The 27,902-nt window shown below is 40.6% G+C and overlaps 1 protein-coding gene across 2 annotated transcripts; it reads right to left on the bottom strand.

The window, feature by feature from the left end:
• On the bottom strand, positions 1 to 27,176 carry DHX29 (DExH-box helicase 29). Of its 2 annotated transcripts, XM_083402651.1 has the most exons (27): positions 26,799 to 27,176; positions 25,455 to 25,528; positions 25,036 to 25,149; positions 23,662 to 23,791; positions 22,793 to 22,932; positions 22,050 to 22,172; positions 21,227 to 21,353; positions 20,596 to 20,754; positions 19,108 to 19,273; positions 17,873 to 17,996; positions 16,960 to 17,562; positions 16,312 to 16,455; positions 16,015 to 16,191; positions 15,423 to 15,563; positions 13,545 to 13,689; positions 12,408 to 12,528; positions 11,561 to 11,645; positions 10,754 to 10,842; positions 8,919 to 9,047; positions 8,296 to 8,371; positions 7,742 to 7,966; positions 6,882 to 7,018; positions 5,805 to 5,898; positions 4,606 to 4,893; positions 3,211 to 3,342; positions 2,714 to 2,810; positions 1 to 985 (listed from the first exon to the last, which is right to left on the bottom strand). In XM_083402651.1, exons 1-27 carry the CDS (start codon positions 26,998 to 27,000, stop codon positions 930 to 932), a joined length of 4,098 nt encoding a protein of 1,365 aa, XP_083258777.1. In that variant the 5' UTR covers positions 27,001 to 27,176; the 3' UTR covers positions 1 to 929. The 2 variants fall into 2 exon arrangements, with proteins under 2 accessions (XP_083258777.1, XP_083258778.1); XM_083402652.1 differs by lacking the exons at positions 25,455 to 25,528; positions 26,799 to 27,176 and having other exon boundaries at positions 19,112 to 19,273; positions 25,036 to 25,087.
• Positions 27,177 to 27,902: the final 726 nt, after the last annotated feature.

The following is a 27,902-nucleotide window of genomic DNA, read 5'->3' as shown; positions in this document are numbered from 1 at the left end:
TGAGTGGAAAATATTTTATTTGGCTGGATTATAGATTCATTGCTGGTATCTAAAGACTGAACACAGTTCTTGTAGCTTCTGCAGTACATTTAAAAAGTAGGGAGAGAAGTCAAATTCTGTAAAGAAGGTGAAGGCAAATGGATGCTTAGAAAGAGGAAGACTCTGCAGGAGAGAAGTTCCTCTAAGATTTAGGCTTATTAAAAAGTAATGGTTATTTTATTTTTCCTCATTACATCTTTTCTTCTGAAGCACGTACTTTTAAATTCTTGATGTGCAATGCTAAATATTTATTTGTAAAAGACCTTTAACAATTCTCTCTCAAGGTTTGGTACATACTCAATTCAGGCACATGATGTCAATGCAAAAGAGGAAGGGTTCTAAAGGATTAATGGAACTCCAGAAGTAACGGCTTCTACAAATACTGATTTGTAATTTGCTCTCTTCAAACTCACTGCATGAGTAATAATCAAAGAACAGCAATTTTGTAAAATGTATTGCATCAAATTACCATGATGTAGATAAAAATCCTATTGATAATTATGTAGCACATATACTTTGGCAAAGAAAAGTCTCCTGCTGCCCAATTGCATATTCCTAAAGAGAACTAAAACCTATTCCATAAATTCAAATTCTGCTCTTGAAAACATAATCAAGTTCACACTTTCTGCTTGACATATATCACATTAATACTGGAACCATTTATGTTGATGCCACAGTTTAAAAACATTCCAACAAGGGCCACCCAATTTTATTGTCATTTTTACAATGCATTCCTATTCTTCACAGAATGACATAGAAAATATATGCAAAGTCCAAGCAGTTTCCACATGATAGTATTATGCTCTTTTACAGTTAGCATGTTCTTTACTTTAGATATAAATTTCTTCTTCCAATTATTGTGGTTCTGTAGTTTCAGCCAAACTCTTGTTTCAGGTAGTGTTTTCTGTTTTTATCAGTTCTTTGATGATGTTCAAAATCTTATCATCTGGGGAACAGAATGACAGTAAGTGCCGAAGAATGGAAAATTCAGCCGTATTTCCCAACCCCATCAAGAATTATAATCATGTGTATTGTAGATTGTCACTCTGCACCCTGCCTGCTAAAAGCAGCACAAAATATCATGAGGGTTGAATTGATGAGGAAGTGAAGTTCAGCCTCTTCAGATCTGGGATATCAATGTACCTGAGGTCGCTTGAGTTTTCTCAAATTAGAACTGTGCACACAATTAAAGACATGGACCATAGATATAGAGTTCTCAGGTTATGGTTTAAAAACCCATAAATGCCCCTTCTTGTGTTTAAAAGAATAGGTTGGAATATAATCCCGAGAGCTATCATGTTTTTATTTCTAACAGTGAGTTCATCTATTTAATTTTTCTAGCATCAATCACCAAATGCCGCATTTTAAATCCCGCCACACATTGATTCACAGCTTGATTCCTATGTTGAGGTATTTGCCTAAAGTAGTTGAGAGATAACCATCTACAGCGGCCAGTGCTAACCATTTTGTGCATTCAGATTGTTAAGCTATTGTTATGGTTATTTAGTGTTTGCAATGATGTCCAGACTCCCTCAGTTCTTGCTCAGAAAGAAAAACTTGCATAAAATTTAGAAAGAGTGCCAAGGAATTTGGACACATTAAGCTGTTGAACATGAAAGAAAGTGAACTGATGAGAGGCCTTGTTATCTGAAGCCATGCTATGTACCCACAATGCATTGTGTGTGTCTCATGCTAAAATAAACTCATTGTGACTAGGGCAAAATCAGAAATGGCACTAGCGTGCTTGTTACACTGGAAATTTGAGCTGCTAAGTCACTATTCTGCGTAATGAAGGTTTCTTTTTTTAAGGTTTATAGTTATCTTGTTTCAGTAAGAGTTTACCTTAATCAGTTTTGTATTTTATTTTGGTAACTTATCCACAGAGGACTACTCTACTCATGTTCAACGAAAGACACAGTACCAAATGCAAAAATAGTAAAGGTAAAGGGACCCCTGACCATTAGGTCCAGTCGTGGCCTACTCTGGGGTTGTGGCGCTCATCTCGCTTTATTGGCCGAGGGAGCCGGCATACAGCTTCCAGGTCATGTGGCCAGCATGACTAAGCTGCTTCTGGCGAAGCAGAGCAGCGCATGGAAACGCCGTTTACCTTCCTGCCGGAGTGGTACCTATTTATCTACTTGCACTTTGATGTGCTTTCAAACTGCTAGGTTGGCAGGAGCTGGGACCGAGGAACGGGAGCTCACCCCATGGTGGGGATTCTGATCGGCAAGTCCTAGGCTCTGTGGTTTAACCCACAGTGCCACCCGCGTCCAATAATGCAAAAATAAGTTCACACTAATGTTTAGCTGCATCTCTGTGGCATACAGGCTGCAACATATTTGTTTCAACAGCACACATTCCTTTGTGTGTATGAAAGATAAGGATTCCTACATTTATTTCAATAAAGGAACCTAAGTGTGGGAGAATTCCATGGATGTATGGGGACTCCTGCGTCCAAACATAACTGAAACATTGCAACGCATTAGCTTACACCAAGAAAGTGCTCAGAGTTGAAGAAAACTGCAAAAAAGTGACCTCCCCACCCCTAGTGGTATATGATATTTATCCATCACACATAAAATCTAAGAGAATGATGCATATGTTTTTCTATTCCACAAATTTTACATATACTGAGTTCAATATTTTTATGGCTGTGCTGGGGTTGGGGAATTACCTTCAAGTGACATTTTAGGGTTTTCAAGTTTTTGCTTTAAAACAGACTCGATGAGTGCTCTCAGTTGCTTGAAAATCACTGCGATTTTGACAGGAGCCTGCAAAAATAGGAATATTAAATCTTACATTTCCCCTTCGGGACAGTTTGTTAATAACATATCAGATCTTAAAAATACATTTCCCACATACAAAAATACAAGTTATGTCCGATGTTGTCAGACATAAAACTGCTGTTCAAAACCAACCATGGTTTGCTGGAGTGAGAACAAGCGAGGGAACCGTCCCATCCCTCCTTCTTTTGTAGCCTGGCTTGAGAGAAAACTGATTTGCTATATCAATTTCCTGCCCTATCCAAAATCAGGATGATTTTATCTGATTGGTAAAGCAGGTTTATAAGAAGCATTTAAACTGGTTTTCTGGTTAAGATGTAATGGGAATCTGTGTTTTAACTGGAAGCCTTCTCCCAAGCTGGGTGGATAAAAGGGGAACTAAACATACCTGAAAATGGATCCAGCCATCAACAGACAAAAGCCGTTCACGATGCAATACTTCTATGTCTCCGCCGAAAAGTAAAATTGGGAAGGGGGAAATCAAAGTAGTTTCTTTCAAGTACACCTTGGCGTATCTTATCTGCATGAAAAACACAAGCACAAATAATTATGTTACTTGACTCAACTGCTGCCTCTGATATAGCAGTACATCATTGTTCTGCCACAGGGAATTGTTACACATGCCCTTTGAAAGCATGTTGAACAATTACAGTGGTACCTTGGGTTACATACGCTTCAGGTTACAGACTCCGCTAACCCAGAAATAGTACCTCAGGTTAAGAACTTTGCTTCAGGATGAGAACAGAAATCATGTTCTGGTGGTACGGCGGCAGCAGGAGGCCCCATTAGCTAAAGTGGTGCTTCAGGTTAAGAACAGTTTCAGGTTAAGAACGGACCTCTGGAACAAATTAAGTACTTAACCCGAGGTACCACTGTACACCAAATGCCATAGGTCAGAGTGAAAATTTGACAGTGGCAGTTCCCAAACCTTTTCTCCCACGGATGATGTGAAAGTTGATGAAGGTCATGGGCGGACCACTTAATGATTGTTCTGCCTCTTGTGGCAATTCTAAAGCACTACGCTAGATGCTGTATGGTTTTTAATTGGTTTTTTATTGCTTCTTTTACTTCTTATAGTGTATTTTATTGTATTCAATTTGAATTCCATAAATTTCACACTGCAATAAAATAAGCAATAAAAATACATTTAAAAATCAACAAGAATATTTAATGCAGACATGCTGTGGACCACTTGAATGAAGCTTGCAGATCTCTAGTGGTCTGTGGACCATAGTTTGGAAATCACTGTTTTATAAAGTAAAGGTAAAGGTACCCCTGCCCGTACAGGCCAGTCTTGACAGACTCTAGGGTTGTGCGCCCATCTCACTCAAGAGGCCGGGGGCCAGCGCTGTCCGGAGACACTTCCGGGTCATGTGGCCAGCGTGACATCGCTGCTCTGGCGAGCCAGAGCTGCACACGGAAATGCCGTTTACCTTCCCGCTAGTAAGCGGTCCCTATTTATCTACTTGCACCCGGGAGTGCTTTCGAACTGCTAGGTTGGCAGGCGCTGGGACTGAACAACGGGAGCGCACCCCGCCGCGGGGATTCGAACCGCCGACCTTTCGATCGGCAAGCCCTAGGCGCTGAGGCTTTTACCCACAGCGCTACCCGCGTCCCGTTTTATAAAGTACCATAGATCTAAGATGTTGTAGGTCATGCCCACTTAAACCAAGGCGAGAAATCCTTGTCCTAAATAGCATATCGTTTCCCTAGCACTGCAAGACATCTAACTCAAGATTTGTTGCGCCATTCCCTCTGCTTGGCAGAATGTTGCAGATCTTACCTTTTCTTGATATATCAACCACCCATAGGTTTGCAGGTCCCTGTTCACAGAGGAAGGGTGAACTTGGGCTTTACCCTGAGCAGTCTCTGTTATGCATGCCAGCTTCTCGGTGATATCTACAGACTTGGTGTACATTATCTTCCCCACATTGTCATAAAGCCCAGCAGTCAGCACAGCTTTAAGGAGGACCATTTCTTGTAGCGAAAGGGCGTGTGTGCCTTCATGGTGACAGGAGGGTGCTGCAAATCCTGCTGCCCGCACCACCCTGATTAGCTCTTTTTTAACATCCTGAAATAGATGCAAATGGCAACATTTTAACAATTCAATCACTATTCAACAACAGATTTTCCAACAACGGCAGCCTATTTTCTTTTAGTTTATCACGTAAACTACACTTGATTAATGAAGATACTAAACACATTTACATAAAAGGTGAGAAACTTGATTGCATTTCATTTTAGTTTCTAAATATATTATAAACAGATGATTTCTGCATGCTGTTTCTATTATTAGTTTAGTTATTAGCCTATAAAGTTCAGGGCCCAAATATCACGCATTACTACAGCAGTTTAGAGCCTTGATTGCAAAAGGTGTTCCACACCAATCAGGAAGAGACAATGGAGTTTAGCCGCATCTATTTTGCATTATTTGCATGGAAACAGATACCACTTTCCCCAATGACGTTTAGGGTTACGGTCGTTTTAGTTGCCAGATGAGAACATTAAGGCCCCACTCCACTTGAGCATGTGGCTTAAATGAACATGTATGGGTAGGAAAGAGGCATGAGCGCATTTTGCACAGGGTGAAGAGGAGGAGAAGACCTTGTTCCAAGAGGCCTTTCGGAATTGACTGCTTTTAATGAAAGCGCTGGTGTTGTGCTGTTTTGATTTTAATTATTTGTATGTTTTAAACATATTTTAATATGTATATGGTTTTAATTATATTGATTTTTCATTTTTTTAAATGTTTTTCGTGTCAATGGTTTTAGCAGTTGTAGTTTTTATCTGCAAGCTGCCTCGAATCCTATTAGGTAAAAGGGCAGGATAATAATAATAATAATAATAATAATAATAATAATAATGATGATGATGATGTGTGTGGACATGTGGTGTTCTCCCCACTTTGTGTGCTCATTTAAGCCACTTATAAATGCCTAAATAAGGCTGAAGTGTTTTAAATGGCAAAATCGTTGCTGGTACCTCCAGAGTTAATAGCGAAGTTCTGTTGAGGAAATTTCTCCTGCAGTAAGTCATTTCAGCACGGTAGCCTCCTTCATGACGAGCTTTCTTCCATCTAGGCAAAAGAACAACAACCAGCTCTCCTAATTATTATAATATAAAAACTCATGATGTAAGAACACAAAACAGTCACAGTCAAGGAATATGGGAAGCAGCGCTTCAGAATGGAGCACGCTTAGTCCTCATGAGGCTGTTTTGGGGCTCCCCCCTTCCCCTTCCCTAAATGTTCTTGCAGCTCTGCAAACCTTTGTGCTTCCTTGATACCTTCCCTCTTTTTGGGGGGTGTTGTATTATAGCACTGCTGCAGTTCCTTGGCTGGAAATCCCCCCTTTCCCAGGTTAGAACTATGACAGCTGCATTTGCAACACAGACCATTTCTGTTGGCACTAAAGGCAGTTTCTTCAGAAACAGAAGACACAGTGAGCAGAGAATTCGACTGTATACTTCGTACTTCCCCAGTTTCAAAAGTGTAGCATAGCACTATGACAGTAATGGGAGGGCAGACTAGTTAATTTAACCCTGAGCATAGCACTATGACAGTAATGGGAGGGCAGACAAGTTAACCCTAAGCACCTTGTAAACTACACGGATGTCACTGTGGGTTAAACCACAGAGCCTAGGACTTGCCAATCAGAAGGTCGGCAGTTTGAATCCCTGCGACGGGGTGAGCTCCCGTTGCTCAGTCTTTGCTCCTGCCAAATTAGTAGTTCAAAAGCACGCCAAAGTACAAGTAGATAAATAGGTACTGCTCCGGCGGGAAGGTAAACAGCATTTTCGTGCGCTGCTCTGGTTCGCTAGAAGCGGCTTAGTCATGCTGGCCACATGACCCGGAAGCTGTATGCCAGCTCCCTCGGCCAGTAAAGCAAGATGAGTGCCGCAACCCCAGAGTCGGTCACGACTGGACCTAATGGTCAGGGGTCCCTTTACCTTTACCTTTTTAAGCACCTTGTATAGTCTGGATAATAAATAATAACGAAAGGTTTATCACAGAATGCATTCTTTTGATCAAAATGCTTTAGGAAAGAATACTTGAGTTACCCCAGATATGCCTGGTAAATTGTTAAGTGGTCTGAGTTTGCCAAAGCCAGAGATGATTTTGCAAGGTCTGCTTCATCTTTTCTTCCAATTGGTGTAGTAAATGGAGATTTTTCTGTCATTACTGCAGCGAGAGTGGCCTGCAAACCATAGTAAGATATGATACATTAAATCCAATAGCAATTACATCTTTATTCCACCAGTATCTATTTAATTAAGTTTGCATGAGACCAAGAACCAAAGTGATTACACCACCACAGAACTCTGCTACACAATTCAAAGAATTAAAAGAGTTGGAAGGGACCCTGAGGATCATCTAGTCCAACCCCCCTTGCAATGCAGGAATATGCAGCTGTCTCTTATGGGGATCGAGCTTGCAGCCTTGGTGCTTTCAGCACCACGCTCTAACCAGCTGAGCTATAATTCGTCAGTGGAAAAATGAAAGCAAGGAGTTAGCATTATATGTGATCACTGATTTCTGAAAGATTTGGAAAGTGAAAGAAAATGGCACATAAAAGCTGCCCAGATCCATCTCGTTCAACCTTCTGTTTTTTAAAAAATGCCAAGTTGGAAATTTCTGAAACCTCCTAAGTAAGGCATGATGAAGACAGTTATTTTCTTTATCCTACCAGACTCTTAATTGAGCAATGTTATTGAAAAATACATCCTATTTGGGTATTGCTACAATTTTCACTCCAGTTTGCCCTGAAACAGCTAAAGTGGTGTGTATAGACAGACAGACAGATATAGAGATAGATATATGCCTTAAGACCATAACAGGTCCTCAATATTAACAATTATTTTGCAAGCACTGATACTGTCTAAAGTTTAGAAAATAGTCAATGTAATGGCAGTCAACTTACCACTGGTTCCAAGCAGCCAAAAATAGCACCAAATATCAACATTTTACCAATCTTTACATTGACTGGTAATGCTGCAAGATGTTGGCCTAAAGGAGTCAGTTTTGGCTCACTTAATTCACAAGCCCCAATCTTCCGTAGAACGTTCATGGCATTGCCAACTACTTGAGGCTGAGGTGGGTCTAAGGCCTTGGAGAGGAACTCTTCAGGAGATCCAAGATTACATTTCTGTAGATGACCCAAGAGCAAGGAAGAGATAAATGCATCTAATAGCATCGTATAATGCATCCTATAATAATAAAGTATAGCTTTATGGATATATGTCCTCCACCAAAATACACATTTACTCTATTTTCTTCTTTACAGTACTTGCATTCATGGGCATGGCAGTATGAAACCTCAACATCTGTTCCTGCCCTCTCCCTGCACAGATCAAATAGGTGCTTAAGACATAAACATTTCCATTTTTTTCTGCAGGCCTTCAGAAATCAAACCCAGCCTCTTATGCTTTCCTGATAAATCAGAAGTATTAATAATTGAAACAGAAAAGCTCATACCATGATGTGAAGGCACAGTTCTTCCAAGGGCACCCGCAATATTTCTGGAACAGAGTAGTCTGCAAAACTTTCAAATCTGCAGAAAACACAAAGGAGAGATGCAGTAAGATGTGGTTCATACTGCTAAATCTGCCATGTGATTATGTACACAGGCATAACACAGTCTTAACTAAGCTGGCAGCCATTTCATTGACTGAGGATACTGGAAAACAAAACAATAAGGCAAGTTAGTTCTAATCAAGATCTGACTAGTTTGGGCTCTGCTAATTCTATCGAACGCCTCTCAATGTCCATTGTGAAACTCATTGTGGGTGAAAGGGCCTTTTTCACTTAAGTACTATGCAGAGAAATATTTTGGGGGCAGAATACATGTAGTCATTTAACACCCAAGTGAAGTACCATAATAGATTATTTGCAATCATTAGGCTTTCAATATATTTAAGTATTTTTATTTTTATTCTTTATTCTCACTGTAAAGAGCTTCAGGACTTTTGCTGTGGGGAAAGATGCATAAATTCAATAAACCTAAGCCAATCTCAGCGCTGCACTTTAAATAGATGGTTTTGAGCTAACACACTACTACTTGCTTAGCGTCTAAATCTCGAAGGCTAAGACAGCCTTACCTATCTCTGGTGTACATTCGGAAGCAAAATCCATCCCTCACGCGACCAGCTCTCCCTTGACGTTGTAGTGCACTAGCTTTGCTGACAAACGTCTCTTCCAATGAGCTCATTTGACTGCTTTCGTGGTATCTGGGTTAAAGGTAATGAAATACAAATTTCTGTTAAAGCTTCAGCATTAAAGCCATGTTCAGAACTTTCTCTGCAAGCAGATCTGCAAGCAGATTCTGCAAGGTCTGCTTCACCTTTTATTCTAAGTGGAAGATTTCTGCAGTCACATCAAACTAGTTGCAATTACAGATGCCTATTGACCTTCGTAGAATCTACCTCAAAACGGAGCATGGTGTTTTAAAAGGTATGGCGTGATTTGATTTTCTGGGAAGTAAACTCGCATGACTGTGAGAAATCAAAGTAGCTTAGAAACTTCTGCTCCTGTGAACAATGAAGATAACAAGAGCATTGGTCTTTAATTGAAGAGTCCCAAGAGAAAGGATTTGATATAGGATGGATAAGCAGAGAGACCAGGCAAGCTGGATGGAGGTGGCAGCAAGGAGAGGAAATGCTTTAATATATATATATATATATATATTTAATGGGTCCAATGTAGCAAACTAGGATTTAAAAAATGGTCCTTAGTTCAAAAATACCTGATGATTGTCCTAGACAACCTCACACTATAGCTGCAACTGGGTTCAGAAGTACTGGCTGTGGACTCTAGTGTAGGAACATGGTAACTTGTTCAGAATCCTGCAACCTTTTCTTCTACAACCTTAGCATACAAATACTATACTCAGTATTAAAAAGAATAACTTGAAAAGAATTGAGGGATTGTATATAAAAAAAATGAGCACATGCAAATATCTGTTATACATACTAGTTGTAGAATATTGATTTTCTTGCAAAAGAGCTCCATATTTCTTACATACAACTTCATGCTACAGAATATGCAACCAGCAAAACAAAAACCACAGCATACTACTGCATGGTTCTGGTTACAGAAATCAAGTCTTGCCATGAAAATAATTGTGCATTTTCCATGTTACCAATCACTTTTAATCAGATTTATTTATTTACTAAATTTCTAGGCTGCCCTTCATCTAAGGATCACAGGGCATTTTAGAATACAATAACACAGAAATATATAACATAACAAGCAATAAAAACAATACCCTCCACAAATTTAAAAGGCCATACATTATTTAATTAGCCAAAGGCCTGGGAGAAGAGGAATGCTTTTGCTTGGTGCCTAAAGATATGCAACAAAGGCACCAAGTGAGTCTTTCTGTGAGCATTCTACAAATGAAGAGCCACCGCAGAAAAGGCCCGTTATCGTGTTGCCTTTTGAGGAATTAAAAGTTTCTTAGGTTAACTGGCACTTTATACTACATGCTCACATAGTATTAGAAACTGAGATATGAAAGCTAGGAGCTAAATGGCACCTTTAACCTAGGTTATGGGCGCAACAATGGAATGGCTAGGCACACTTTTTTATAACAAGAATACAAAGCTGAAAATGAATGAACTGCAGCCAAAATATTATGTTCATTTTTCAAATGCTCTAGTCGTTCCCCTGCCCACCCCCCTAATATTCTTAAGAGGGTCTCTTCTCTAGTCTTCAAAGAGTAGCTGGAAGTGGGTAGGCAGAAAAAGGTCCTCCTTTCCTTCAACTCTGTAGTTTTAATCTGAAATCTTAGACGCAGTACTGCACCCAGAGCTCAGAAACTGCTCACGCTAATGAAATTCCCTGTCACAAAATGTGCCTGGAACAATGGGAGTTTTGAGCACTGCACTCACATTACAAAAGCACTTCAATACCAATGGTCAACACTGAGTATTACCTATTTTCCTTTGTCCTTCCAGCGTCTATTACAAAAACAACATCAGGTATAGTAATACCTGTTTCAGCAATATTCGTGGCCAAAACAATCTGTAAAAGAAACAAAAAAAAAATGGTTAAGTGTTCCATTGTTAGTGTGCTGCCAAAGTTTTCCATTGTTATGTGTCCTGCTTTTTATACGTTGGATGGAATGTTAATATTTCACATGACTGTTTTGTCAGCACAACAGCTGATGTATTTATTATGATGCTTTCAAACTAGGGTCTAGGGACCAGCGAACCATCATGCTCTAGAATCTAGGTAAAGCCACTCTGTATTTCATCATGAATCAATACAGATGATCTTCTACATTCTCAGCATTGCAATTTATTCATTTCTGAAGACTTTACTAAAAGCACTGTGAACACCTACTTTCCATCTCATGGAGAAACATTACTTTGCCCAGGAACTATCATCCCTTACTTCTGAAAAATTATGCATGCCAACTGCCATCAAATTGTATGCATATTTATTCAGAACCAAGCTCCATTTTGCTAAGAGGGACTTGGTTCCGAATAAAGGTGCAAAAGATTGCCACCTTTGAGGAAGTGATCTTGCTTGTTACCCACACATTGTGCACAGGCAGACACGATTCTATAGCATAAAAGGGATGCTGTCAGCATATGTACAATTTGGCAGCATCAATCATGTTTCGAAAGATGTGAAGTGAAGGCAGTCTGTTACGCCGATAAAGGCAGGAGGAAACATCAAACTGGAACGCAATATGAGACAGACATCCTTAGAGTGTAGAGACTTGTATAAACCATACCTTTCTAACACCAAACGGGGGCAACGTAAAGGCAGCTGCTTGGTCTTGGGTGGACAGAACAGAGTGCAGTGCTATTAACTGGTGCCTGAAAGGATTGTGTAAAAAATAACAACACTGAATGAGGCATTGTGTTTATTTCCAAGACTGCATGCATGCATATAACAAGTAAACAATGGTCATTATGCTAATTCATATGTGGACCCATTTTAGCATTAACCCAAGAAAGGCTCACATGGCTGCATTTTAGAAAATACGGCTTGAATGCTGCTCCAACTGATGACTTCTTAAAGTTTGGGAAGGCAAAATCCCACGCACATACAGCTTACCGTATTTTCAGGCTTCTATTTCTTTCAGCACCTTCAACCTTCCTCCAACACACAAAGCCATTGCCCCGACTCATCCAGCATGGTCTGCAGCAGGTGGTGGGAACTTTTGGCCCTCCAGATATCGCTGAACCACAGCTCCTGTAAGCCCTAGCAAGCAAGGGCAATGGCCAGGGATGATGGGAGTTGTAGTTCAACAGTGGCAGCTCAACCTGGACGGCCAAGGGTTCCCCACACCTGAAGTGAACAATGGTTACATTAGCAGTTCCTTAAAGGTGTTGCAGAAACATGAATATTTTTGTCCATTGAATAAATGATAGCAAATGGGGCTTCTCTGGAGAGGGGAATTCTGGGCCCTGACTTGTGCAGCACTTAAAAATTTATCCATTAAACAAGTGAGGCTCATATTTTCAGCTAGCAAATTTGTTTAGCCTTTCCATAATCTATTTAAAATTACAAACACACACACAGCATGTATTTCCCATGCGAACTGATCAGTGTTTTTCCAAGAATAATTAGTTTACCTCTCCCTTATATTAAACCTTCTGTCAGTTGAAATGAGGTCATGCAACTGTTGGATATGAGCAAGGCCTGGCAGAAAAATCAAGACAGCTCCTTGTACATTTTTGAACTGGGGAGTTCTGTCTATAGAGGAAACAAAATAGAAAACAATTCACATTCAGATTTGTGGTTTGGTTTTTTTTTAAAAAAGCCAATACTCCATGGTTAGACACCCACTGTTCTACCATTAAGGAAAGCAAACAATTCAACATCATATTTATTTTATTTATTAAATTTATACCCCACCCGTCCCCACCAAAGGAGCCCAGGGTGGCCATTCATACACAGAACAATCTTCTGTATGTTAACTCAGAAGGCACATGGAGTTTAATGAGACTTATGTCCAGATGAGTGTACAGCAGGGGTAGGAGGTCCTTGTTTTTATCCTGGGGGCCACATGGCAACGGTGAGTGTGGTCAGAAGCAAACATTCCTTTTTATTTAAGAGAATTTGCATACTGCTAAATTGTCAGGACAGTTTACAAGAACCTCTAAGCAGTTTTATCTCTAAGTGGAGGGATAGATGTGGCTGTCCCCTTTGCACAGCAAGCTGTGTTCCTGCATTGCAAAGCCAAGGTTTGCACACACCCACACACACTCCTTACATCCAGGCAAAAAAGGCATTATGACAGGCAAGCGTCTTCAAGAAGAGCTTGCTGCAGGGACAGTGAGGAAGTGTGACCAAGGTCCCGAAAGAGACATCTAGAGCGCTGCATTTGACCCACGGGTATGAGGTTCACCAATCCTGATATATAGGATTCTTGTTGGCATCCGTCTGTCTCACGAGACAATGGTATGCGCCTCAGGGAGTGAAGTCAAACCTGAGACTCGCAGCGCCTGCTGTGGCTGCAGACATCACTAACTCGTAACTGCCATTTTTGCTGCGTTAGCAGCACCAAAGTGACCCTTCTTGAATAATGTTGTATGGAGGTCCTGGGATGTCCAGAGAACAAGACCTCCAGACTTGTCCTTAGTCTTCCTCCCCCAAACATGTCCCACAAGGACATATATTAAGGATAGCAGCCTTAATATATGGCATTAAACAAAACATTTTGGTCTGTAACTTTCTAACAGCTTTAAAAGAATTCCAAAAAGACATACCTAGGAATGCAAGCAACTCCAAGATGAGGTCAAAGTTTATCTTGTAGGGATTCATATAAAAAATGGCTTGACGGGTTCGACTGCTAAATTTTTGGTAGTAAGGTCCTAAATCAATACCTGGTGAAGACTGAACTGGAACATGTTCCTAAGAAAGGGGGGGGGGGTGAGAAAGAACACTGGAAATATAAGTTCTGAAATGGGTTAACAAAATGGGTATTTGTTTATAGCTTGTTTTATAATACTGCAACATGGATGACAAAATCATAAACGTAGAAATGCAAAAAACAGTATAATTAATGCTGTACTAACTATGATTACTACATAAAACAAATACTTTACTGAGGTCAAATGACACTGATCAAATACATTATTTAATCTATGCTATATTTTGGAAAGGGCTTGTTTGTTCTGTAAGCAATTGGACATTTAGGATAATGCAACCAAATTTTGCACAATGATTCCTGAGATCAAGAAGGTTTTGGTCTAAGTTTGGATACAGTTGGATGCCATTTTGAATCACAATGGCAGACTGAATCTTTCAAAACTGCACTATTTTTTTTGGTTTCTTAGAATTCCCAAGCAATGCCAGGTATGATACTTCTGGTTAAAAACATTTGTGGCAAGTCAAAATGCATAACCTCCAAATTACTTTGATATTCAGGGGTCAGCAGACTTTTTCAGCAGGGAGCCAGTCCACTGTCCCTCAGACCTGGGGGGGGGGGGCAGACTATGTTTTGAAAAAAAATATGAATGAATTCCTATGCCCCAGAAATAACCCAGAGATGCATTTTAAATTAAAGGACATATTCTACTCATGTAAAAACATGCTGATTCCCGGACTGTCTGCAGGCCGGATTTAGGCGGCAATTGGGTTGGATCCGCCCCCCAGGCCTTAGTTTGCCTACTCATGGTTTAACTCTTCTGATCTGCCTTGGCTTACACAGTGGGTGAAGGACCAACATGTCATTCCACAGATACAATGTGACTGAAACCATTAGCAGTCCCAAAAGACCCTTTATTATAAGGGTTTAGTAAGAGAGCCAGTGAGCCAGTGTTGAACAGCAGATAGAATTTTGGACTTGAACTGCTGAAACCCTGGATTCAGCTCCCTGATGAGTCGTGAATCTCACTGGGTGACCTTGGGCCAATTACTATCCCTCAAACAGCCTGCCACACAGGATCCTCATGAAGATAAATAGGGGGGAAACCTCATGCATGTTTCCCTTTGAAAAGAATATGGGATGCAATACTGTAAAATTAATGAATGTTAGAAAAATGTTGGAATGAAGTTATATGGCTTTAGTATAAATGTTATAAGGAATTAAGTATAAATAGGTTATTAGAGCATTAAAGGGAAAAATAAGGTTAGAAAGTGTTAAGATAATTACAGGATAGAAAACAGAGGAAGATGGAAAGAAATTGCTGAAACAATTAATAGAAGTGGAATACAAAAAGGGAGGTGTGAGCAGGTCGTGGAAATTAGTGAAAGAAAGACAAGATATTGAAATTGGATTGTGTTTTAAATGGGTTTTGTTTTGTTAGTTGTATGTTAGTGTTTTGTAGTGGGTTTTTTTGTATTGTATTGTATTTTTGTATGTTTCTTCTTTTTTTGGCTTTTTGTAGTTTGTGTTCAATTTGTTGGAAAACTAATAAATATTATTTTAAAAAAAGAAAAGAATATGGGATGCAAGTGTATCAGTAGCATAGTTATCGTACACACTCATCCTCTACATAACAAGTTCAGAGAAGCCCTTTTTGGGGTTCTTAAAATGCATGCTCAGAAAACACTTTCTAACTGTTCTGCACTGGGTTTTCAGTACGATGTTGAAATACTGTTCATGAAAGGAAATTGAATCACCTGTGAAGAAAGCGTCTCACCTGGTATTTTGTAACTCCTCCTCCTTTGCTAGTAACATTTATTGTTATTTCCTCCTCTTCTTCCAAAAATTTCTGACAGTATTCAGAATCCTTCTCAAGGATAAAACCAGTTTCCTCTATCACATCTTCAACATGGAAAACCTAGAGTTGTGAAAAACTGAATTACGCTTTGAACGTTACTTTAAACAAACTTCAGCAGGGTTTTGAGTATTATGAAAGGAAGGGACCAACTTTTTGTTGTTGTTGTTCAGATAGGTACCTATAAAGGCTGATCTGAAAAATGGATAATTTAAACTTTGGCACAAGGCTCCTCTGTCATGTTGTGCTGTGAAACCATACAAGAGCAGCTCATGTTAAACATTTTCTCCCCTCAAAACATGGGTTCAAGCAAAAATAAATCAAAAATACATTACTTGGTATAAGTTGAAAACATTATGTGGCACTTCTTAGAAAGAGTAAAAGAAATATGGACACATGGCTTCCTACGAAGATTTCTTAAGCAAAGAGTCTTTTCAAATAAGGACTCAGGATTATAGCCTCTTGTTGCAAGAATAGCAAAATTAGATTTTAATAGCACACCCAAGATATTTACCTCTACAGGATAACTTCTTCCTGAAATTCTTAGTATGGGACAGTGAGTGAAATAGCTGGAGAATTTCTCACTGTCTACCGTGGCACTCATCAAAATTAGATGCAGGTCTGAACGCTTGTGCAAGATCTCTCTTAGGATAATTAGCAAGAAATCTGATTGAACACTTCTTTCATGGACCTTGAAAAAAACAGAATGGAAAGCGAGTTAATGAATGAGACAGAAGCAAGGGCTTTATATAAGACATGTTGCTTTGCACTGTTTCAGTCTTCTGCAGGTAACTGTGAAAGTGTTGCTAACCTCATCTACTATAACATGAGACACGTTAGAAAGAAGAACATCTTCTTGCAGCTTTCGAAGAAGAACTCCAGTTGTACAGTAGAGCAATCTAGTGGCCTCGCCTGTTCGGGATTCCATACGGATTTGATAGCCACACATGGAATTCTTAATTTAAAAAGAAAGAAAAACAGATTAGTATACAAAGGGTAAGCCTGTAGTAACTTATTACGAGCTGGATTTTGAATCAAAAGTCTTACTCCTGGAAAAAATTGTATGGATCTAGTTTTAAAATGATTGCTTTATATAGGCTACCTATTTGACAAAAACACAGCACTCTTGGACTGAAGTCTCCTTAAACACTAAATAGCCAATGCAAGATGGTTTTTCAGTAGGGTTTGGTTTTTGGTTTACTGTGCTAAATACAGACTCCCAGCTGGTCTATCCTGGTGGCGCTTTCTTAAAGGATATGCAATAGCTTCTCTCTGCAAAAGAATACCAGAATAGGAACAGTATAGCAGTAGGCAAGTCATTAGGAGAGATGCTTCAAGCAAAATCCACAGCAAAGAGGGGCTATACTTGAAATCCCTATGATAAGAGGTCCCATTATAAACTGATAATTTGAAAAGGCCTAAGTCAGAGCACACGGCCACCCTCACACAGGCAACTTACTCTTCCTCCAGGTCCACTTTCGCAGCCCAGCTCTTCACATACTCTGGTTGCCAAACTCACTGCTGAGATCCTTCGGGGCTGGGTGCAAACAATATTGCACTTATTCAGATTTCGTTCGTTATGCAGCAAGTCCTCCAACAAAAAATGTGGAACTTGGGTACTTTTGCCACTGCCTGTTTCGCCAGCCACAACCACAACTCGGTGCTTTTTAAGAGTCTCTATGAGGGCATGTCGGTACCTGAACACAGGTAACTGCTCCCTCTCCTTTAAAAGCCTCTGGTATCTAGGCGTACTCTGCAGTTTCTTAAAGAGGGTCCTAGCAGGTTCCAGGTCATCTGTAACTGGGCTGTCGAGAGAGAGACCACCAAAGTCCTCTTCAGAAACCAAGTTCTCCCAAGAGTCTTCTGCATCTTCCAATATTTGGGGCTTGCTTTCCAGCGGCTGCTGGGGCTGTTGCTGTTTCAGCTTGTTTAGCAGTTTAGCAATGAACTGGTCACGGGGTTTGTTGGTTTCCATCTTGTTTTCTTCTTCCTTTTTCTTTTCAGTGTCACTCCATTCTAGCCAAACCTCCCTGTATGTGGGAGGAAGTAACTGATGGACTGACTGCGGAAGAGACAAAAAACAACAACACTTTAACTAGGGGAAATATGCACTGGACCTGGTAACAGGACGTTTACAGTGTGCATGTTTCCTGATCCACCAGCCTCCAAAGGGTACATGTTCACATGCATGAGCTACCAAATGGTGAATTGGCAAGTATGAACCAACTCCTGTAAGGTGTGCTTCCCTGGGTTCCTTTGTGAGGAAGGGAAGGATATAAATCTAGTAAATAATAATAAATGCAACTGAACGATTTTAAATGTTGTCCGCACTAGGAACAGTTTTCAGAGTTCAATCATATACAAAACCTCACCTGTCCTTTGGTTAATTGGTAAAGTGCTAATGTAGCAGCCAGGTGTTGAGCCTGCATGCTGTCCTCCGTAAGGATTGTTGGAATTGCTGTCATTGTTTCATCAGCCGACTTGGTAACTCTCACCCTTAAGAAGTTAAATCAAAGTGTATAAATTCATTTTAAGTCACGCAGCAATCATATCTACTTTGAATAAAGGATGGCTTTCAACTGCAAGATTCGAAAAGTTAACCCTTCTACACATTTGGGATTGTAAGTGATACCACAGAGGTATAGTGGTATCTCGGTTTTCGAACGCCTCCATAGTCAAACGTTTTGGAACTCAAACACTGAAAACTCAGAAGTAAATGTCTCGGTTTTTGAACGTGCCTCGGAAGTCAAACAGGAAATGTGGCTTCCGTTTTGAGTTTTCTGTTTTGAAGCTTCCGCCTTCAGTTTTCGGTTTTCAAACGTTTCGGAACTCGAACAGACTTCCGGAATGGATTACGTTCAAAAACCGATTTACCACAGTTACCCCTCGTCCCACTTTATACTCCGTATAGTCATGTGTTTGTTCTACTGTGTTTCAACAAACATCCTCATTTAAATAATAATAATGGGGGACGGGGACGGGTTCCACTTAGCAACTCCCTCCTAATAAAATCCTATGCTGATGGCTGAAGGTGGTGATGTTTAGAATGGTACACTGTTTGCCTCTTCACCTGCCTCCATCAGCAGAATTTCATGCAACTGTGAGAGGGCATATATGTGTTAATCCAGCCCATACTTAAAAGAGAGAGAAAACAGATACTTAATCTGTACCAAATGCTGACTGGCTGAGGATGGATAGGAATTAAAATTGAAACTGAAGGGAGGGTGGAATGAACATAGTACTTTGAACACTAACAGAAGCATTCTGGGCTATTTACTAAGGACTGTGAGATGCTGCTCAGGATCACCTTTATCAAAAAAAGGCATAAGCAAAGACTTTGTTCCACACTATGGATTCACTATAGCCTCAGGCAAACAGTTTTGTCTCTGCCTCAGTTTTTCCAACTGGAAAAAAGCCTTTTCCAAATACTTATTGTATGAATGAGACCAGTGTTAAGTCCATCTGTTTTAAAGATGGGCATTTTAAGTGCATTCAGTAGATATATAGCAAGTCATTAAGTATCCATTCATAACGATACTAAAATTAATGGGAAAGGAATTAAAAATTATCAAGCAATGTCAAAAGGAAAGTTAACATCAGTACATACCTACATTTCCAATATCTTCCTGCTGGAACTTTTTCAAAAGATGGGTTTGGGCACTTGGGATAATGTTTTCTGCACCAGTCAATCAAAAACTGTTTGGGAGATTTCCCAGTCCAGCTTCGAGCCGTATAATCAAAATTCCTCACATCCTGAGGTTCTTTCTTTTTCACTAACATCAATCAATAAACCATTCATTATTTTGCACAACAACACAGAAGTCATTACCAGAATTAAAGGATGAATGATTTAAACACAGAACTATGCGAGACAGCATTGATTGATTCTTGTGTTACCAGTTCAATCCCAACCACTAATTCAGACTCCACACAGCTCTTACTGTGGTACGATTTCTATACAGCCCCCTGCTAAGCCTCTAAACACATGCATATAGAAGGATCTCCCTTAGCCCAAAGGAAAGGGTGTGGAGAAAGCTTGTACTTGCGGGACAATGCACAGTTAATTCTGAACACAAAACACAGTGATTACCTCCAGCACCACTTCTTAATAATCCTATTAACACTAGGATGCCATATTGTGCAAGAATCCAGATGAATATAAATTGTAGAATCCTGTCCTATATCACATTTATGAAAAACCAGGGCAATCAGTTAAATTAAAGCTAGTGACTAGCGTGTATTTAGGGTCTTGTGTGGGAAAACCAGTGTGGTGTAGTGGTTAAGAGCGGTAGACTCGTAATCTGGTGAACCGGGTTCGCGTCTCAACTCCTCCACATGCAGCTGCTGGGTGACTTTGGGCTAGTCACACTTCTCTGAAGTCTCTCAGCCTCACTCACCTCACAGAGTGTTTGGTGTGGGGGAGGAAGGGAAAGGAGATTGTTAGCCACTTTGAGACTCCTTAGGGTAGTGATAAAGCGGGATATAAAATCCAAACTCTAGTTCTTCTAGTTATTCCCTTCCCAAAGAGGTCAGGACTTGTCTAACCATGTGGAGCTACTACCTAACCATATTGGCTTTTGCTTTACTTGAACGTGTGAATTCACATGATTATAATGTGAAACCATATGCAACATGCCTTCCCAAGAAAGGTGCAGTTGTTTGAGTCCCATGTTGTTTGTCTTTCAGGAGCATATGAAAAGGCAAAGCAATGATGTGTTTTGAGACTAAGCCACTAGAGAAAGTGCTTCAGAATCTTACTACACTCAAGATCAGTTCTTGTAATCCTTTGAGCACTTCAGATGCCGCCGAACTACAAGTTCTATCAACCCTGGCCATGGTTTTGAAAAGAGTTGCAGTTCAGCAAAATCTGGAGGCCTAAAAGTTTCCTAGATCTGCTCAAGGTAGTAAACCTACAACAGGCTAAATGACAGTCTTGCAGATGTTGCAGACATATGTCAGAAAACCTGTTACCTAAGAAAATGACATCATGCCATTTTAGGCATTCTCTTCCTTGCATTTCTACACAAGGATGGTAATTTATTCTAGATAATTCTTGACAAAGGTTTTATATTGTTTTAAACAAACTGCTCCATACCTTTTGGTTCCTCAGGAGGAGCTTGAGGCTTTTCAAGCATGCGCAAATTCAATGCACCACCCACTTCAAGAGGCACAGGAACCTTTTTCTTGTCACTTGGTTGGTTTGTAACTTTTATTGCAGGATTAAACACGGGGTGTTCTTCCAGTCCTGCCATTTCTGCCAAGAAGGAAACATAAGTTAGGTAAGGCCTTGGCTTACCATAGTGGGAAGGATAAAGAGAAGGGAGTGGATTGCATATTGGCTTGGGGGAATATCTTTTTGGGTTGAAGATCAGAAAATTCTCATTCCTATGTGTGTTAGTAATGTTTGAGAAGTGCCAAGTGGGCACGAGATACGGGTCTTGTCAGTCACATTATGAAAACTTCCCTGTGTGCATTTGTGTAACACAGAAAGGCCAGGCTCTGGATTATGAACCTGCAAGTATGATGGAACTTATTTAGCTTTCCTATGTACCAAGTGGAATGGGAGCAATTGCGCTTTTGCACACACAACTTGATCAATCTCATAATGGAAATAAAAAAGGCAATCCTGTTTGTATAGCACCAACAATAAACATGCTTCTTCACATTCAATACCAAGTGTATTTTTTCCGACGTGCTATAGATAAATGAATTTTGAGTGCTCCTACCTTGTTGAATACGCCTTATTTTCTCTTGCGCCACCTTCTGTCCTTGCTTGTTTTTGTCTTGCTTGGAAGAACTTGCTTGTTCTTTCGCTTCCACAAGTTTCCCAGCCAAGTGTAAATATCTTTCATTCTGTTCCAGATGAGCTACTTAGTTATTATGCAAGTGCAGATTAAATGGCACACAGTCTACAACAGGAGTGGGGGACAGTTTGGGCTCCATGAGCCAGACTGGCCTCATAGGGCCAAATCTAACAGGTGGTCCACCCATGGTGTCATTATAACAAGACATGATTGACAGCTGGGTGGGGATGCTCACCTGTCAAAATGACTTCCCCTCCAATCTCAAATGGGAAGAGGGAGAAGGCTTACAAAAGCATTTACAATTTCCACCCCCCTCCACAACACACTAAGATCAGAGTCTCTTCGTGACAATCTCACTCTGATCTTTAATCTCTGCTCATCTCCACAACATCAGCTGAGAAGCAACTTTCCTTTTAGAGCTCTTTTAACTTACAAAGTGTGAAAGATGATGATGGTAAGCATATTGGTACTGCATCAACTCAAGAAAGTTGCTCTTAAGCACTCACAGTAGAGTTCTAGAACTATGAAAAGCATTTTCAGTTTTCTTAGGCCTGGAATTATGTAACAAGCTGCTTGATATGAATGACAAAGGACTCATACTTTAATGGATACTTGAGTAGATGTAAACATAATGAGGTTGCGTTGAAATCAAGAAGTATTTCACCTAACATGGTGCCTGTTAAACTTGAAACTGCCTGAGCTTTTCAGCGAACAAAGATCTATATAAAATGGCTTATAAACTTACCGGATCAAATTTTTCTTCCTCCGAATTTTTCACAGATTCGCTGTTCTCCTCGTCACTCTGTTGGTCTGCATATTGCAAGATCCATTCCTTCATGCTGATATCCTTCTGTTTTCCTGTGTTTACCTTTGGATAGTGTAAAAATAATTTGATAAGGAGGATATACATGAATTATTCCCTCTCTATAATTAGCCATTCTTGATATGAGACAGGTGCTCTCTATAAAGAGATAGTCCTATTTTTTTTTTTATTCTCAATCTATTTATGAATGGAGAGATTTTCTTTAAAGATCAGCTGATACTGATACACCTGTTTCTACCACTTCAGTCAGCGAAAACAGACCATAGATTAGAGTGAAGCGGTGCAATCCTTTCCATATTTAATTAGAATCAAGTTCCACAGTGTCAAACGGGGATTATTTATTAGTGAGTTTAGGATTGCTAGCCTAAGGGTTTATCAAATTAAACTGTAAACAGGAACATGGCCTAGGAAAATGAGACATCAACAAGTAATAATAAAACCTAAAATATTTTATTAGTTGTAAGGGAACCTCTTGATTTAATTCCTGCAAGATAATTTCCCCCATATATTATTTTAAAATATTCTCACACTACTATATAGGGCAAAAAAAATCAACCATACAATAAAAAATGAAAAATGACAAGTAGTTTCCTTACTCATTAATTTTGTATTTTTTAAGGCTTCAAAAACCCCTTCATACGGTTTCTCCATATCCAATAAAGTACCTTTTTTTCATTGTCGTCTTCCTTCTTTTTATTGTTTGGTACCTGGGGAGTTTCACTTCGAGGCAAAGGAGAATGGAATTTTGCTCTAGTTTTCTGTTGTTCTTCCCCAAACTGCTGACTGAAACCTTCAGGCAATGCATCTTTAAAATAAAAGTTGAAATTTAAATAATGCTTATGCACATGTTCTTTACATGTGCATACAATCACAATCACTTTTTTTTCATGATTGGGCAACTACTGCTATGCTCCAGTACAGAGAAAGGAGTTTAAACTCTCCCATTAATTATTTTCATTGAGTTCTACTCCAATAATAATTTCAACACTAATTGTTTGCTCCCAAAGTAAGTGCACTTAGTTCAAATATATATTCACTATTCTCCTCCTGCTCATCTCATGAAAACCTTTGTACCTACGCCCTATATTAACTATTTCAATGAGGGCAAATATATGTTGTCTGAATCTTGAAACCGCCTCTTCTAATATGTGTAACATCCACTTGATTTTTTATTTAGCAGTTAAACTCTGTGCAACACAGTAAAGCAGGATTTCTCAACCTCGGCCCCCCAGATGTTTTAGGCCTACAACTCCCATGATCCCTAGCTAGCAGGACCAGTGGTCAGGGATGATGGGAATTGTAGTCTAGTCTCAAAACATCTGGAGGGCCGAGGTTGAGGAAGCCTGCAGTAAAGTACGGTAACTCCACATAGTAGTTCCAAGTAGTAAGCAAATTGTAAATTACTAGCATGAATGCAAGCTTCTATAACTTTAACTAATTGTAAAAGGAGTAATACATAAAGACAGGGAAAGGTCAATTTCAGTTTCAAGCAGCACTCTTAAACTTCAAAGCCAGATTTTTCCTTTATATTTACCATCAGAAAGGTTTAAGCACAGCCAGTCTAGTGCAGAATGCAGATCACCACCATACAAAATAGTATTTTTCATAGCTTCTTCAATATCTTCAGTCTTAAAAGAAAATCCTTGCAAAGCCATGTATACATCCTATAAAGAACAGTATGTTAAGGAATCAGAGGTTACTTGCCCCAGACTTTTTATCTTGGAAACACTTGAAAAAGCAATCTCTATTTGCTGTTATTACATAGTTGTTTTATCCCATTGGAAGTGTAGAACTGTTCCCAATGCGTAGGGCATGAGGAATCCATACTCACTGGAAGCTACATGTGTCAGAGTTCCTTGGGATCAGTCCCAAAATTTTTGTATAATATACTATTAAGTTAACATTTCAAAGTGGTGGTCAGCCAGTATTGATATGTTACAGAGGGACCCAAGGCTAGGGTTGCCATATTTCCAAAAGTAAAAATCGGGACACAAAGGTTTTTTTTTGGGGGGGGGTGTTGAGCTCTTTTTTTAGTTTTGCCCAAAGCTGTTGAGCTTTGAGGTTTTGGGTCTATTTTTAAGGAAGTTCTCCAAAATCTAGACTTCTGTTGCCATGTGTCATGATTTTTCTGGATGTTTCAGCTATTTCCACCCAGACACTGTTTCCAACTGCCGTATTCTAGCTATTTCTGGGAAATTCCAGATGTACAGAAACGCTACCCAAAGTTTTAATTATGGTATAGCGATTGGAGTGAACTGTGAGATCATGTGCTCCTTCCCCCACCCATCTTCCCTCAACCACAAATTACCCATACCAGACTTAAGGGCAATGCCAACACTGAGAAACTATGGTTAACATTAACTGTGTTCCCTTCTCAAGCAAGGCCTGCTAGCCAGCTTCAAATTCTGATTTCAAGAACTGATTTAGAATCTTAGTTTGCATTGAACATGGTTAAGGTTGGTACAGTAAGGAAATGGTTTGGCAATGCATGCTTGAGAAAGAAACTTGAGTTCAACCACAATACATTCTTTTATATATCTTTCAAAATAAAGCCATAGCTCAGTGCATGTAGGAAGTGCCAGGTTCCATGCTCAGCATCTCCAGGTAGGGCAGGGGGGGGGGAATGTCTACCTAAAACCTGGAGAACTGCTGCCAGTTAATGTACAGAATACTGAACTAGATAGGGCAATGGCTACGGGTGGTTTCCTTTCTTCCCTGTTTGCTGATGAACAGTAGGCTAGTCAACAAAGCAGAATACAACGAATAAGTCTTCACTATCAATGTCAATATTTTTTTTAAAAAAACCATGAAATTATAAAAATCAAACTAACTTGAATTATGATTAAACCTTTTCAGTGACTCCCCCGTTCCAAAACATTTGTTACTACATTTGTTTCTCATAATTCACCTGTAATTTCTTTGCTGTAAGTCTTCTAGAAATCATTCCCTGTTCACCACTTTGTTTCTTATGCTCATTGATTACACCAATAATTCTTTTTTCCAAGTTACTGTTAATCACTACCTGTGAAGGCAAAAAATAGTTACAACCAGAACAAGTTCTTGCAAACTGTTAGCTGCAAGTGCATTAATAGCCAAGCACAAATGCAAGCCCATTGAAACAGAATATACACCGAGGCATGAATTGTTCAGATTACCACATGAAAAGATTGATGCACTAAATATGCATCTATGTAAGGAAATTACTTAATAGCATGTGATGCTTTAAAGGTGAAGGAATGCTCAATATTACTTATGTACAATACTTTCACTTCAGATTAGTCTAACATAACAAAACATGTGTCTTTCCCTCCTAACAGATGCCCTTACCTTAAGAATAGATTTATCTGCATTTGCGGAAGCACCAGAGTCAGATGATGAACCAAAGCTGTAGGTTTTTGGACCTGTGTAGCCAAACAAAAATTATTTGAGTAATATCATACAGAGGCAAAACTGACAGTCAAAACACTGCTTTCCTGATATAAATAACTGGAATACTTGTTTATTATCAGTGTACGCCTTTTACATATACTAGACCATGCTGGAGTTAGAGCGCAAGCAAGCAATGGCATGGGCAGATATATCACTGACATCATGCCAACAACACATGAATAGTCTAGCATACATGAAGCTTAAACATATGGAAAGCTTACATGGGTAATTAATTATTATAATTATTATATATTTCTTTATACTCCAGCTTTTCCATGAATCATTAGAAAACATTAATATAAGTAAAACTAATATATATGATTAAAAACATACAGATAATTATAATAAAAACAGCAAAGCACCAACCCTTTTACTAAAAGCAGTCAGTTCCCCAAAGCCAGAAGGTCTTCACCTGCTGGTGGAAGGATAACAGGGAGAGAGCCAGAATCTGGGAGCCTCTACCAAGAAGGCCATCTTCCATTACCCTACCAAGTGTGCTTATGTGGGTGGTGGGACAGAGAAAAGGACCTTCCCTAAAGATCTCAAAACGTGGGCAGGTTTGTATGTGGGAATGTGGTATTTCAGATAGCACGGACGTCGGTGCTGTATAGGCACTTTGAACTGAGTCAGACCCGTAGCTAGTGGTGCTGTTGTTAAGAAGGGAGCCACCTGCTCCCTAGGACCAGCCTGGGTCAACCACCCAACTGCTATTCTTTGAGCCCCGTTGAAGTTTCTGAGCACTTTTCAGTGGCAGCTCCACCTACAGTTCATGACAGCAATCCAAACATATGGGCTTTCAAACATGGCCTGCCTCCTTAGCATAAATCAGGTTACAAGAAGCAATACGGTAAGATGACCAGGCTCAAGACCGATCTGGTCCAGCATTTCATCCTCACAGCGGCCAAACAAGCTCCTTGGGGAAGCCCTCAGGCGGAACTCAAGCCCCACAGCAATCTCCCCATTTGTGACTCCCAGCAACCAGCCTTCAGAGGCAGTGGAGGGAGAACAGTAGCCATCGCGGCTGGTCCCAACCTTCCTTGCAGCCTGGGGAGGCAGCAACGGAAAGCGCTTCACCTCTCGGATTTCTGCCTTAAACTAGCAGAGGGGAAGCTTAATGGATGCCCCTGGATTCCTACACGACACGCAACGCGGGAGTAAGTCCTATGGAGGCCGGTGGGGCTGGCTTCCGAGTAGGCGTGCGGAGATCCCTGCACCCTCCGAAGGCGGTTCCCCCGGCGGTACCTTGCTTCAGGCGCGGGTCCTTGCCAGCGGGGCTCGGGCGGGGCGCCGAGGTTCTCTTGCCGGCAGCTTCGCCGGCGGCTCCGGACTCGGTGGCGCCGGCGCCCATCGCTTTAGCCCGGGCTGCGGCTACCGCGGCGGGATGGACAGCCCCAGCCCCCGCGGCGCCGCTGCCGCCCTTGTGCTTTTTGTTCTTGCCGCCCATGCCCAACGCCCGCGCGCGCTCCTCTCCGCCGCGGAACCCGCACAAAGACCTCGCGCCGGCTCCGCTGGCATCCGGGCTCGGCAAGCCTCCCGCAGGGACAGCCGCTCTGATTGGGCCGCAGGCAGCTACGGGCACGTCCTAAGCTTTTGACTTGTGTTTACGGGCACTTCCGCCCTAAGGCGTACGCCACTTCCTGCCGTTTTCTAAGAGAACTTCCGGTTGCTCTCTTCCCCACCTCCCAGCTCCCCTTCCGCTTAAAAAACAAAACACCAACAACGCTTTTCTGTCTCTACGCACACAGAGACATAAAAAGTGAAGAGCCGTTGTAAAGTGGTTCTCAGCTGGTTTTTAACTGTTTTGTGCAACGTGTCGCAGTTCTTGTAACGTGGTTCCTATTGGAAGCCGCACTAGGATCCCTTTGGGAAAGAAAGGTGGATGTTAACTTTGACATAAAAAGACGAAATATTCATAGCTGTCAACTTCCAGATTTGAAAATAAGGGACCAGCAGCCTTGAAAATAAGGGACCAGCAGCCTCACCTGTCCCGGGGACGGTCTACGGGATATCTAACAATCCGGGATAGCAGCGGGAAGCAGTGGGAAACGGCGCTGGAATAAGGGAATTTCCCACCAAAAAAAAGGGAAGGTTGACAGCTATGGAAATACTGTAATATTTTTAAATGTCCCGCGAGGCAGAATGGGAGAGCTGCTCGTAGAAATAAACGGAGACATTCTAAAGTAGTTGTGATCCTATCCCCACTGGATTTAAAGGTGGTTGTGGTGTTAGCAGAGGCGTGCAAGGGAAATGAATAAGGCTGAGCAACAACACCATATATTCGAAGCCCATTCTTTCGCTCAAAGTATCTGCCTAATGTTGTTTGCTCCTCATAGAGCTATAATTCTC

The sequence above is a fragment of the Podarcis tiliguerta genome (genome assembly GCF_965153285.1).
Source record: "Podarcis tiliguerta genome assembly, chromosome: 11".
NCBI lineage: Eukaryota > Metazoa > Chordata > Lepidosauria > Squamata > Lacertidae > Podarcis > Podarcis tiliguerta.
This window is presented reverse-complemented; position numbering and strand designations above follow the sequence as displayed.

Bases quoted from the DNA above. Each gene is read 5' to 3' on its own strand.
- DHX29 (XM_083402651.1), bottom strand. From the start codon at position 27,000: ATGGGCGGCAAGAACAAAAAGCACAAGGGCGGCAGCGGCGCCGCGGGG. The intron at 22,933-23,661 runs GTAAATATAAAG...TTTATTTTAAAG, and splicing joins GTGCTTAAACCTTTCTGATG to ATGCATTGCCTGAAGGTTTC. The intron at 8,372-8,918 runs GTAAGGCTGTCT...TGTTTTCTGCAG, and splicing joins CGAATGTACACCAGAGATAG to ATTTGAAAGTTTTGCAGACT.